The following is a 13,813-nucleotide window of genomic DNA, read 5'->3' as shown; positions in this document are numbered from 1 at the left end:
CTATCCACACACACAGCTATAAACTGACTTCATCTTTATCATCCTTCTTCACCAGAGTATTTATCATGCAGGTAGACCTGGGGGTTTTGACGTGTCATGACAGGAAGTTAACATGTATAACTGACGACACTGACACTGTTACGCTCAGCTTCTCAAACGACCACCTGAGGCTCCAAAAACAAGACCTCCATGTTAAACAGCAGAAATAAACATGTTTACAGCCTGGTACAAAAAAACTCTGACGCTCATTTCCTCCTTCATGAGGACTGTACAGAGGTGAATTTTTATACAGCTCATTTCTATTAAGGCTTAATGTTCTGCATCGTTGAGGGCGTGGCCGCTCTGAGTGACAGGTGGGCGGGGGTCAGAACACTGTCTGCTCATGTGTGACTCTGCTCCTGCTCACCCTGGCGACATCAGCGGCGAGCTGCTCCTGGCTCCTCAGCCTCGAGTACTCCTCCGCGATGTGATTGGCCGCCTCCTCTGTCAGCACAGGTGTCACAATCTTGGCAATGTGGATGTACTTCCTCATGAACTCCTTACTCACGATCTTATCCCTGAAACAAAGGAAACATTATTTTAACCCTTTGCACGTATTTTCTTCTCAAATGTCAAAACTTGAACGTGGCAACGTTCTTCTCCCTCGTCGGCGCGGGTTAATGTGTGTTTACTTCTTTCTCTTGCTTCCGTGCAGCAGGTTGTTGTGTTTCTCGTAGATCTGCAGCTCCTCGTGCTCCTCTGCTAATGCGTCCGGGTCCTCTGTGGCCAGGACGTCGACTGTCCCGCCCAGAGTCATGGCTGAACAGCAACGTAAGGACATGCAGCGTTTTAGACATTTTTAAACAAACGTTTTTACAGGTAATAGTTTTTTAAGATCCTCTGATCGACAGTACCTGCTCCCTCCTGCTCGCGGGGGTCACGGTAGCGGTGCATCCTCAGCACGTGGTCCGAGATCTCCCGGTCCTGCTCGGGGTCCATCTGATCCAGCATGATGAAGAGGAGGTCAAAACGTGACAGCAGGGAGTCCTGGAGGCCGATGTTCTCCATGGGGGTTTTGTACTGGTCGTACTGCGAAGACGACGGTGGAAGAGTTTTAGACCCAGATCAGGTGATTGGCTACACGTCAGCTGAACACGTGTGTGTGTGTGTGTGGTTACTCACTCTGCCGTAGACGGGGTTGGCGGCTGCCAGCACAGAGCAGCGGGCGTTGAGGCGGGCGTGGATTCCAGCCTTGGCGATGGTGACGCGGCCCTGCTCCATCACCTCGTGGATGGCCGTGCGGTCCATGTCGGACATCTTGTCAAACTCGTCGATGCACACCACGCCGCGGTCAGCCAGCACCATGGCGCCCGCCTCCAGCCGGCGCTCACCTAATGAAGAAAAAATAAAAAGGGTGTTTTCACTAGAAAATAAACAGCCGCAACGTACACGAGCCATGAGAAATGTTAGTCATTTCTTTATTTGGCTGTTTTAGCCTGAAAACAAGTCACGGTTCTGACAATGGCTGACAACGTGAGCAAGGGGAGTGATACTGAAGTACTGTAAAACAACTTCCTGGATCAAGACGACGACGACGACGACGACGACGACGACGACGACAACAACAACAGGATTCAGAAACTGACTTTAAACCTTTATTTATTGTAAATCACTATCTTCACCCTGATGTTCAACAACACTTAAAACAAGTCAATAAACATTTAAAAGAAAACTGAGCCGAGTTGAAAATGTGAACAAACGTGCTTGTTTTTCCAGCCATATACAATTTCCAAGGCAAAGCCAATGGTTTACAATAAAAGTCACAGGTTCAAGCTCTCAGACGGTTTTTATTTGATGTTTCTATCTGCTGCAGAGGCTGAGTAGAGTAAGGTTTGAGTAAAGGTTTAGGTGAATGTCACGTTTTTCAGAAAACCCTCAGGTCTGCGTTTTTCAAACAACGGTGAGCTGTAAATGGTTTAAACTGTAGTAAATGTGAGGACCTGTGTTTGTGTGCGTTTGTGAGCGTGTGTCATACCGGTCTCCTGGTCAGTGGTGACGGCAGCAGTCAGACCCACACCAGAGGAGCCTCGTCCCGTGGTGGGGATGGCTCTGGGCGCCGTGTGGAGCACGTAGCGCAGCAGCTGGGACTTGGCCACTGAGGGATCACCTGGAGATGAGACAGATTCACGATGAGACTTTTAATATTAAACTCCAGCTTCTCGGCTGAAGGAGAATGTCAGCAGGAAACGCTCTGGTACCGATGAGCAGGATGTTGATGTCTCCTCTGATGCGGGAGCCGTTCTCCAGCACCTTCTCCACGCCGCCCAGCAGCATGCAGAGGATGGCCTTCTTGATGTACTCGTGTCCGTGGATGCTGGGAGCGAGGGAGCGAGCCAGCTGATCAAACACGTCCTGAGTGGAAAGAGGAACAATTCAATTTTCTCGTATGATAAATGATTTGCTTTTGGAAACAAGAAAAAAATAAATAAAAAAAGAGAGCGAGCAGGTGTCAGAGCGTGAGGCCTTACTTTGGAGCGAGTGCGGCTGAAGTTTCTGATTTTGGCCACATCGTCAGCAGAGAAGTACGGAGACACCTCCTTGCTCATTTGTTTGACGTGGCAGGCGATCATGATGGTCCTGAGCAGGGACGGGAGGTTAGATTCACAACAGAGCTGAGGATGATTTCATCCACGAGCTGAACACATGAGCTCCCGTCTCACCTGAACGTGCCGGAGGTGAACCCTCCCTTCTTCCCGGGCAGACAGCGGTACGTTCCGATGACCTGCACCCTGTCCCCTGGTTTGACCATGTCCACCAGGTCGTTGTCCAGGATGATGTCCACGGACCGAGGAAGCTGCCCAGCGGGAGCTTTCTCCGGCATCTCCTGCACCGTGATGGTCTGGTGGTCCTTGTAGATGGACAAACCGAACTCTGTCTCCAGAGGGTTGTTCTCCTCATCCTGTTAGAAGACACGGTGACAAAGTGAGTAAGAGGCTCGTGGCGTCTTGATCTGTTGTTCCGAGTGATCTCATACGAATGCAGTCACCTTGGTGGGGTAGATGGCACTGGAAGGGAAAGCGTCCAGGGAGGTCATGTCTGTGTACTTCCTTTCCATCGTCTTCTTGGTGGCGGGGCAGTAGTGGACGCTGCGCACCACCTTGGGACGCACCAGAGAACCTGAAGAAGGAGCAGAAAGGAGGAGATGAGTCCGTAAATGTCTATAAGAGGATACAGAAGTTACAGAGGCAACCAGAGGAGGGAAACATAAGTAATAAACGTACACTTGGTGATGATACCCTCCACACAGACCATGCTGCCCAGCAGTCGGGATGTCAGGGTACGAGGGGTGACGTGCTTGGCGCCGAAGCTTCCCTCCAGGGCGATGAAGAACTCCTCGTACTGCTTGGCATAAGTGGCGTCCACCGAGGACACCATGTCCTTCAACGCCCGCTGGAACGCAAGCAGCTCCTCAAAGGCATTGCTCATCAGTCTGGAGGGGACATTTGTGTCACAGGCTTAATTATGGACACTCAGAGTCACCATCAGGTGTCACAATATTTACTTTATGTTTATGTTTACGCTGTTCAGTTAAACCGAACCTCTGTGAGTCGGATGAAACGTGACAGTTTTCATGTTAAATTCCCAAACGTCCTCTAGATTTTAACTTAACATTTACAGTGAAAGCATATTATTTTTGCTGAATGGCAGCCACTGTGGTCACATACAACTTAAGAGATAAATGATAAAATGCAGTGAAGCCGCAGCACAAACAGAGGAGACATGAAGTTACAAACTGACATCAGTGATCACAGCTACAAACCAAACTCTAGCTAAAGTTAGCAACAGTAGGCGCCTCATAAACACTGGTCATAGCAGAGCAAGTAAGGCTGTGGCAGCAAAAGCAGATGTGCTGAACAGAGAGGGGGTATGTTTTTATTCCCTATGAAGGACCAATGGGTTATTTCATCTGTCAAAGTACAAGTACATACAGTACAGTGTGGCTTTAATGTGTTCGGACAGTTATTCTATGCAATAAATTATAACATAATAATAACAATAATAACTTCGTGTAGCACCTTTAAGAACAGCCATATGTGCTGAGATCAGCTTTTTGTGCAAGTTGTATGATTTAATCACACACATCATATATCACCTCTCTCTCTCTCACACACACACACAAACACAGCTCCCTGACTCACTTTGCAGCCCGGGCCTCGTTGCGTCTCCTCAGGTCGTTGATGTTGACGATGAGCCGAGCTTTATTCTCACTGACCATGTCCCGGACTTTGCTTTGGTAAATCCCTTGGTCTTGCTGCAGGTTAATAAAGACATTAGTTCATTTAACCCACACTCTTTTGATGATGATGATTTCACTAAGCCTGAGAAGAAAGACGCCCCAGTTTAAGATAAACGAGCCAGACTCGGACAAACTTTCGCACTACGCTTCATATCAACGTGTAGCATCTGAAAAAGGATGTAAATTAACTGCCAACAGCGATATTTGTTGCAAACTAGTCAAATGAAGGGGGCTTCTTTTGTTATGACCGCATGGTTTCTCATTTAATCTCCCACAACAAAGAGTTTAACCGGACTAAAGTCAGACTTACATCATCGTCCAGAAAGTCCAGGTACTCCCTCTGAGCCTCCCTCATCTCCTGGTCGTCCACGACGTCGGTCGCCATTATGTGTGATTATTTGTTAGACTCCGAAAAGCTTCAAATATTGCACAGAGTTTGGTGCGCTGTGTGTCCGCTGCCCTCAAACCACACGACTGAGGGGTTTTCGCGCCACTGCGTCCCGGGTACAAGTGAAACGTAAGCTACGATTGGTCAGCTCTGCAGGCACTGCGTAGCGTGGTCGGCGGGTAAACGCGCCACTGTCCAATAGGATCTTCGGTGTCACAAGTGGCCCCGCCCCCTTCAAGAACTCCCGCGAAAATGGAGCAGGAAGAGGCGGGCTGCTAAAAAAGGAGGAACAGCTCACTAAAATAAGCGTTTGTCCATTTGTCCAGGAGATGGCGACACAAACAGGGACTTTTCTAATCAGTTCACGGCGCTGCCAACATCAACAACTCCCAGAGGAACAGCCCACATTTAAATAACAGCCTGAGATGTGCAGAACCATGCATGTCAATTACTCTCCTGGGCATCTATAATATATATCAGTCTTTTAGAATACAAATTTGTCCAGATGACGACCGCATTTTAATGAATGGCTTAAAAACAGAACGCCAGTGCAGTGTAATATAACATAAATCCCACATTCATGAAGTTGAACTGAATTGCAACTAATGATAATAATAATAATAATAATAACTTTATTTATATAGCACTTTTCCAAATTATGTTACAAAATGCTTCGCAATGAAATAAAAAAAAACAGGACTGGATTAAAAATGAATAAAACAACAAGTAAAAATCTTACTGAGTAAAAAACCAACAATGAACAAAGCTTCTCTAAAAAGATTGGTTATACAGAGGTGGTTCTGTTGTTCAGCCTACCCTCACTGATATAAACACGGTGCACAAAATAACAGAAACATATGTCAGTATAATCTAATACCATCCGACAGCACCACAAATCGCAGCCTCCAAACTGAGCATACATTTGAATCAACACCTCTCTGAGACTGTTTCCACAAGAACTGAATATTATAATCTTCATGAAGGAAGATTTATTGCAGGCGTTTTCTGTTAGACTACATTACTTTTAGCTAGCATAGGTGTTCCTAATAAACTGAAAACTGAGTGTTTATTACATCATCAAGTGATGTTGTGATCTTTCATTAGATTGATCTGTAGCTGATTAAAATAAGACAATGCTGAATTAAATTCAATCTAATTACATTTAATAACATTTAATTAAATAAGAAAACACTGCAGCAATGTACTGGTACACCTGAACACCTTACACCTGTAGATTTGATTTAACCTGCTTTATTCTCATCTGATTTAGGCTGAAAGGGCGGTCTTTAAGCAGGTCTCTGAATTCCTGTAACAGAACAATCTCCTAGATCCAAACCAGTCAGGCTTTAAGAGAGGCCACGCCACTGAAACGGCCTTGTTGTCTCTGACAGAAGCCCTAAGGGCAGCCAGAGCTGCAGGACTAGTCCTTAGTTCCCATCTTGAATTTATTCTTTTATCTGAAATTGTAACTTTTAAATGTTTTTGGGGTTTGTTGTTTAACCAGCTCAATGGATTTCCACTGTATTTGTCAGTCTTGCAGGACCTCTCAGCAGCCTTCGATACAGTGAACCACAGCATCTTGTTATCTGTACTCTCCAATATTGGGATTTTGGGCAAAGCCCTTTCTTGGTTTGAATCCTATCTTACTGGGCGCTCCTTCACTGTGTCATGGCAGGGAAAATGTCCTTAGCCCTTCCCTTCCCAATTGGATAGCTCTGCTACGCGGACGACACCCAGCGATACCTGTCGTTCTCGCCAGAAGACCCCACGGTCTCTGCACAGATCTCAGCTTGTCTCTCTGACATATCTGCATGGATGAAGGAACACCACCTTCAATTAAACCTCTCAAAGACTGAACTCCTAGTCATCCAAACCAATCAGTCTCTTCATCATGATATTGATATCAAAGCCCACCTGGTCTTCAATCAACCCAAAAGGGCACATGTCACTCCGCTACTCATCGACCTACACTGGCTACCTATGGCTGCCTGAATCAAATTCAAGTCACTAATGCTGCCTTCTGAGTGTCTTCTGGGTCTGCACCCATTTACCTGAACTCAATCATATAGCCTTATGCTCCTTCCCGGCCACTGCGTTCCTCCAGGGAATGTCGTCTGGCATTGCCATCCCTGCACACAAGGCAATTGTTCTCATCTGTGGTTCTCTGATGGTGGAACGAGCTACCAAGTTCTGTCAGAGGAGGGGTGTCTCTCTCTATTTTCAAGAATCTCTTGAAAACTCATCTCTTCCGAGAGCACCTCCTTTCCTAAAAACCTCAACACTTATTAATAGATAAGATGTAGTACCTAATACTTACATGATGGTTTCCCACTGCACTGTAGCTTTACTATTGTCCTTCATTTGTAAGTTGCTTTGGATAACAGTGGCTGCCAAATGAGTAAATGTAAATGTAATGTAAATTTATAAAGGAATATTGATTTGCTTAAAAGGCAAAACCACACTCTTTGTAGATTCAAAAGAGTCTACAATTGCCAACACTTGCCAACAATGTGTTTTCATATTATACATTAAGCATCAACTAAGAAAAAAACCTGTGCATAATTTCTATCTAAAATTCAATGAATTAACCATTCAGACCATTTCCATACAGAAATAATTTTCACTCAGAAATTTACATAAATTAATTTAGGGGCATATATTGGGTCAGTTTGATAATGAGTGAGTATCTGAATATCTTATGAGAGAGCAGACACATTTTGTATGTGTTGTATGTGACTGAGAGCACATGACCAAAAAACCCAGACCAGCTTAGTTTGGAACATTAATGCAGTGTATAGTACCGGACAGGAGAGACACACATGTTAGAGGAAACATGTATGTTACCTTTTTTTCTCCAGTGGGGAAAAAAAAACATTTTACCATAATATCCTGTTTTTTTTAAAGTATTTTGATAATTATAAAAATGAGACAATTCATTTCTCCAAGCTTCTATTAAGAGGTAAATAATACAAATGACAACGTAAACACAAACTTCATATTGAGTGTCTGACACAGCATGAGCACCAATAAATGTCTATTTTTAGACTTATTCAAACACTGACGTTGACCTCTGGGCGTTTCTGGTCCTGTAGCCCCGCCCACACCTTCAGCCTCCGGGCTGCCGGGTCAGCTGTGTTTTTACCCTGCTCCTGCGTGCAGCCTCTGCAATACCTCATCACCACAACATGTTACAGTTAACTAAACATGTGCGCTTTCTAAAGGAGGACAGCTTGTAAGGCGACGAGTCTCCTCTCCTCCTGCAGAGACGCGGCGGTCCAGCGGGCCAACAGGTGTTCAGTGGGCAGCAGCAGGTGAGAGGATGTTTCTGCTTCTTAGATACTAGACCGCAGCGAGTCACACAGCTGTGCCTCCAAGTATGCGTGTTTGGATCATTGTACAGTTCATTCCTACGATGTTTGCAAATGGAAATGTATTATAATTATTGTTGAAACGTATTATTGTAGTCATTTTGTTGACATACATAATAAGACGTGAAACTTAAAGGCCACATATTCAGTTTCATTGTTGCTAAGTCAAAATAAATGTAAGTAAAAGAGCGTTTTATTTCTATGTATTATTTCTGTTGGCTAAAAATTGAGATGTAGTTTTTTTTGTTCGTTTTTCTTTAGGGGAAAGCTGAACAAAGGTCGAAGGTTTTACCCCATTTGTCTAAGATCAGCTCAGTTCAAAACTCCCATTGTGACTTGGAGGATTTAAACAGGCGCATGTGTACAGGGTTAGAGGAACGGTGTCAGGGATGCAGTGTTTTTGTGGCAGCAACAAAAGATGGGGGGAAACAGCCCTTTAGGAGGACACACGGTAGCTGTTGTAGAAGCAGATCCGCAGATGACAGGTGTTTGTTTTGTTGCCTCCATAGGTGCTCATTTACCTTGGAGATGACAGTGCTTTACATTCTTCTGTGTGTGTGTGTGTGTGTGTGTGTGTGTGTGTGTGTGTGTGTGTGTCAGAAGAGGAGGGTGATGACTACAGGTCAGACTACATACCTGCTTTTTCCAGTGCAAATGACTCATGTGCAGAAGAATGTCTGCCTATTGTAATGCACACTGTCCAGTTGTGTGTATTTGTTTTATCACTGTGTGGACTGTGGACGGAGTTTTTGATCGTTCGTACCGGGAGACTGTAGATGAAGCTTATCTTAAAAATGATTCATCCTGGACCGACATCCTGTACATGTGTTAACCTTTCAGACAAGTTCAAGAACACCATGAGAGCTGCAGCTGCAGTGCGCCAGGCCTCACAACAACAGTGCTCGTGTGTTAATCTGTCTATAGAAGTTTCACAGCGTGTTTCTGGCAGCTTTGTGTGGAGTTTTATTAACTTTTTCCCTCAATTTTAATCCCCGCAGCCTCAGACTTTCTCAGCCTTTCTCAGCTTTCTTCTACCCCCACCCCCATACCTCAGATTCACTGTTCAGACTGATGCATTCTACTTGAAAACATCTTAGATAATTCTTGTTGGCATCATATCAAAGAGCAGCACGGGTTATGAGCCATTATAAGGTCTTTTTAATAAATACCCTATTTTTTCAGTTTTGTCTCCAGCAGTCCTCTTCTGTCCGTGCCCCACCTCCTCAGCGATGTCCGGTGACATTCTGCAACGCTTCAGCACCTTGAACTTGAACATCAAGCACCTCAGCCGCCTCCCCCGCCTGTCAGACCTCGTCCCTTCCTCCGTGCCGTTGCCCAGCCCCACCGTCACTGTCTCCCAGGTCCCCAGCCTCTTCCGAGAACCCTACATCCTCTCGGGCTACCGTCCTGTCCGTCAGGATTGGCGCTGCTACCTCCTCAGCCTCTTCCAGAGACACAATGAATCCCTGAACGTGTGGACTCATTTGATTGCAGGTCCTGTGCTGCTGGTCCACTGGTGGGCCAACGTAGGCGCCCTGGGGTACACCTCAGACGCGGCGTCTCTACCTCTGAGCCTCTTCTTGGTGTCGTCTTTCACCTACCTGTTCTTCAGTGTGGCAGCTCACCTGTTGCAGTCTCACTCTGAACGTGCACACTACTTCTTCTTCTTCATGGACTATGTGGGTGTAGCTGCGTATCAGTATGGCTGCTCACTTGGACATTATTTCTACACATCAGAGCCAGCATGGAGGGAGAGCTGCATAGGGCTGTTGTTTCTACCCGGAGCTGCCTTCTTTGGGTGGCTCTCCTGTGCTGGCTGCTGTTTCGCGAAGTCCAGGTACAGACGGCCATACCCACTGCGGCGTAAAATCTGCCAGCTGATCCCTACCACCCTAGCATACCTGCTGGACATCAGCCCCGTAGCCCACCGCCTGTTCACCGTCTCCTGGACGCAAGAGCCGTCGCTGCTCTTCCACGCCCTCCAGATCGCCTCCTTCCTGCTGTCCGCCCTCTTCTTCTCCTGTCCCATCCCTGAGCGCTTCTTCCCGGGCCGCTGTGACTTTGTGGGCCAGGGTCACCAGATCTTCCACCTATTTCTGTCCCTGTGTACCTTGTTCCAGCTGGAGGCGTTGTTCCAGGACTACGCCAGGCGGAGGGATACGCTGGTGGAGGTATTTGGAGAGAGGCAGCTGTGGTGGGCTTGTGTGTCCTTCCCCGCCCTGTTTCTGTGCTGCATCCTGACGGCACTCATCACGATGAGGCACATGAACAAGCAACTGCAGGGGGAAGAAGAGAGAGACAAGTGACACGTGTTCGTGTTGGCATGTGTTTACATTTGTGTGTGTGGGGGTGTGTGTGTGAGAGAGAGAGAGCAAAAGAATAAGGGGTTGGGTTTCAGTATACCAAATAATAATAATAATAATAATAATAATAATAATAAAATGAAGCCTTCTTTATATGTTTTTAAATAAACAATCAGTTTGTAAAGAATGTGATTACTGAAAAATGTGTCATTTAAAGTATTTGCATAATAAAACAACAAAAAGCTTCTTTTCTGGTCCAATTAACAAGTCCGGCATTTTCGCAAGGGTTCAGGATGTGATTCATCAAAGAAATTGTTTGCCCAGTGGACTCCCAAGTTTGTTCTGTGAAGTCTTCCACAGTGAATCATCCTCCCATTTAATTGCGGCTAATGACAGAGTTTGTTCTTAGGAGAATGCTGATGAAGGATGCCAGTCTGAGACATGCCAGGAGTAAACCTAATAATGTCAGAAACTCTATATTTGTTCCTAATTTTCTGAAATACATAAGAATAATAAATATATTGTAAGTGTTTTGCTTTTTAAGCAGTTTTTTTGTTACAAGAAACAAGCAATTGCTTATTCAATAGATTTTTTTCGCTGTGCATTTTTGGACATATAGCTACTGAAAAACCAGTTTTTGAGCCAAACAATATTTGACAATCTTGTTTGCTACAGAGGCTCCCTGCTGTGTGAGGTGAGCAACACTGTCAGCACTGAAAGACAGAGTGAAAGTGCAACTCTGGATTACGACATTCACTGAAGTGGACGAGCCAAATCGTGGGATTTAGGTGAACAAAGAGACCAGTTTAATGCTGAGGCAGAGGGATAGACTGCACGGAAATAAATTGGCAGAACGATCCACCGAGTGGGTAAAGTCCCTCAGCAGATCCAGTTACAGTGAGGTGTGTGTGTGTGTGTGTGTGTGTGTGTGTGTGTGTGTGTGTGTGCGTGTGCGTGTGTGTGTGTGGTGGAGGGGGGGGTGGTGGGGGGGGTTTGAGAGATGACAGAAGACGACACTGCCCTGTAGGGGCAAAAGACAACAACTGCATGGTTTTTGTTTCATTTCACTGCCTGAACAAGTGACGCGCAAGATTCTCAAGACGTGGTGGTTGGATGACTCATTCCTCATCTTGTTCTCTTCTTCTTTTTTTTTTTTTTTTTTTTTTAATATTGATCTACAAAAAAATGTCTTCATTATTCCTAGGTTGAAGGATTTTGATTGGCAGAACTGGGAGCAGATGAAAGACATGCTTATCTCAGCAGCCCGGTGTGACCAAGCACCATTAACAAGTCGGCAACACGAGGCAACATCAACACAATCTAAAAGAAATTAGACAGAGTTACAGATATTTGGCAAATACAGAATATTTAGAACAGGCTTTAAAATAAATCAAGGATGTCAACACACTGATGTTCAACACAGATTTATCTTGTTGACCCACTTTGTGCGGATGGAAGAAACTAGGCTATTGTCAGGGTGTTTCAGTTTGTCTTATTGCCTTTGTTAGGCTATACACACTATATTTCATTTAGCTGCCAGCCACACCTTGTATTTCTTTTAGTAAGTAAAATAAATTCCCTCAGGATGAGTTTCAAGACAGCCCAGTATCGCTGAGTGAGTCAGGGCTCAGGCCTTCTTTTAAAGGAATAGTTCAACATTTTGAAAAACTGCCTTTATTTGAGATCTCAGATCTGTCTGTCAGTTCACAGATTTAGCTTAGCTCTGTGCAAAGGTAAGAAAATCCAACTACCAGTATCACTTAAGGTCACTTATTAATGTGTTAAATTATGATTTAAAAAAAAAAAAAAAAGAATTTGCAGGAAAACAGTAGCGTAAAAATGCTAAATTGTGGTTTTACGCAGGGTTGTGTGCTGGACTGTTTCTTGGCTGGGTGCAGTGGCTGTCTGGAGGTTTGTTGCTCTGTATTAATTAGTCAGTTTATTTTGTGTTTGTCTTACATTGTTTATGCTCATTTCACTGAACAATTAGTGCAGTCTGTATTAATTCATCCCAAACAGTGAAAGCATCAACTGTAGATGTTAGCTGTAAGCTAGCCAGCCCTCTCATTCAAATCTTTCCATTCGCTTTATATACAATCACACCACATCGAAAATGTCCTTCTTGTTCTGTCTGGATAAACCTTTTGTTTACCTTTGGACAGAACTAGAACATCTGTTTCCCCCTGTTCCCCTATTCTGTGCTATTCTGTGCTATTTTATGCTATTCTATGTCTGCTGGCTGTGGCTTCATATTTATGATATATATATATATATATATATATATATATATATATATATATATATATATATATCTATATCTCAAACTTCCAGTTTATCTTAAGACAAGAAAGTGAATATGTGTATTTTCCAAATTGTCAAACAAATGTTAAAATTTTCACTCATTAGGATTTTTTTAAATCAAATATGATATAATGATATAAAAATAATATAATGAAATATCAATGAGAAAAGCTAAATCTGAAAAATGTTTGAGAAAGTTTATAACAAAATGTAGTTGTCAGTTGTTTGAAATAGCAAGGCCCAGCAGTGTGTTGGTGAACCACGTTAGCGTTAGATGAATGTACAATAAGCCCACCTTCCTCTTCAGGGTTAATCTCAGCTAACATCAGGATGCTTACCGTTTTTTTCAGTTTGCCAACATTTGTTAGCAAGGCACAGTCCTACATGAGCAAACTGTGCTTTCAGGATTATGTGACAAATACTTGAAATTGGACCCTGCTGTGGAAGAGTGACTGTATTGATTTTGCTTTGTGCCGCTGAGCAAATCTCATAGCTCTGTTGTCAGAAAGAGAACACATGAAAATTGCTGAGAGCTATGGATTGCCTGTTCTGCAAGGCTTCAGGAGATGATTAAGACAGAATGGGTCTGTTAAACATGTAATGGATGTGGGTGTGTCGGTGTCATTGCTAACAAAAGATGTGTGTGTGTGTGTGTGTGTGTGTGTGTGTGTGTGTGTGTGTGTGTGTGTGAGTGGACGTAAATCAATTCAATTCTTCCTCAAAATTTCCTTTCGGTCTGTCACTGCAGCTCTAACTTTAATTCATATCAATTATGTTATTAAAAGGAATAGTTTCAGTTTTTTTGTACAGATTAAACAAACGAGATATCACGTTTTTAAGTAAGATCTAGTTGAGCTGAGGTGGAGTTTATTCTTACCTTCAAAAAGAGTTAGGTTAGCTGTAGCTAAGCTAACGGTCTCCTGGCCATAGCTCCAAATTTTACAAATAGTAATGAGAGTGGGACCAATAGTTAAAGGCAAAGCATGAAGTTTCATAGACAAAATGAACTACTTCTTAGCTTTAGTAAAAACAACTCAAATCAAAGTAAAATCGTCACAAATGTAATTTTACACACTTAATTGAAAATATGAGATCCATGTTTCATTGGGGGAAGGAGCTGCAGGAAGGTCTATGAAACGTGTTTAATTATTTTACTGAAGCATGAATGTAGAATTAT

The 13,813-nt window shown here is 43.9% G+C and overlaps 3 protein-coding genes across 3 annotated transcripts in view; 1 reads left to right on the top strand and 2 right to left on the bottom strand.

Annotated features, from left to right (window-relative positions):
- The window catches only part of mcm3 (minichromosome maintenance complex component 3), a 9,235-nt gene extending 4,475 nt beyond the window's left edge, over window positions 1-4,760 (bottom strand). The window contains exons 1-12 of the mRNA XM_071478590.1: window positions 4,587-4,760; window positions 4,179-4,291; window positions 3,261-3,469; window positions 3,026-3,156; window positions 2,700-2,938; window positions 2,508-2,616; window positions 2,238-2,391; window positions 2,015-2,146; window positions 1,162-1,370; window positions 894-1,068; window positions 672-798; window positions 407-557 (exon numbers count right to left, since the gene is read on the bottom strand). Coding sequence (XP_071334691.1) covers window positions 407-557; window positions 672-798; window positions 894-1,068; window positions 1,162-1,370; window positions 2,015-2,146; window positions 2,238-2,391; window positions 2,508-2,616; window positions 2,700-2,938; window positions 3,026-3,156; window positions 3,261-3,469; window positions 4,179-4,291; window positions 4,587-4,661 — 1,824 coding nt within the window. The 5' untranslated portion in view covers window positions 4,662-4,760. The remainder of the gene's footprint in view (window positions 1-406; window positions 558-671; window positions 799-893; window positions 1,069-1,161; window positions 1,371-2,014; window positions 2,147-2,237; window positions 2,392-2,507; window positions 2,617-2,699; window positions 2,939-3,025; window positions 3,157-3,260; window positions 3,470-4,178; window positions 4,292-4,586) is intronic.
- The window catches only part of elp3 (elongator acetyltransferase complex subunit 3), a 127,841-nt gene that overhangs the window by 22,619 nt on the left and 91,409 nt on the right, over window positions 1-13,813 (bottom strand). The gene's annotated exons all lie outside the window — the stretch shown is intronic.
- Window positions 7,784-10,865, top strand: paqr8 (progestin and adipoQ receptor family member VIII). Its single transcript, XM_071478588.1, has 2 exons — window positions 7,784-7,975; window positions 9,215-10,865. The coding sequence occupies exon 2, from the start codon at window positions 9,262-9,264 to the stop codon at window positions 10,336-10,338; it is 1,077 nt and encodes a 358-aa protein (XP_071334689.1). The 5' UTR covers window positions 7,784-7,975; window positions 9,215-9,261; the 3' UTR covers window positions 10,339-10,865.

The sequence above is a fragment of the Trachinotus anak genome, unplaced genomic scaffold (genome assembly GCF_046630095.1).
Source record: "Trachinotus anak isolate AG129_WGS33_773 ecotype Australia unplaced genomic scaffold, CSIRO_AGI_Tana_v1 ptg000005l, whole genome shotgun sequence".
NCBI lineage: Eukaryota > Metazoa > Chordata > Actinopteri > Carangiformes > Carangidae > Trachinotus > Trachinotus anak.
The sequence above is the reverse complement of the archived record's forward strand: the minus strand, read 5'-3'. Positions and strand labels throughout refer to the sequence as shown.

What these genes read in the sequence shown, in the direction of transcription:
- paqr8 (XM_071478588.1), top strand. Translation starts at nt 9,262, where the DNA reads ATGTCCGGTGACATTCTGCAACGCTTCAGCACCTTGAACTTGAACATC.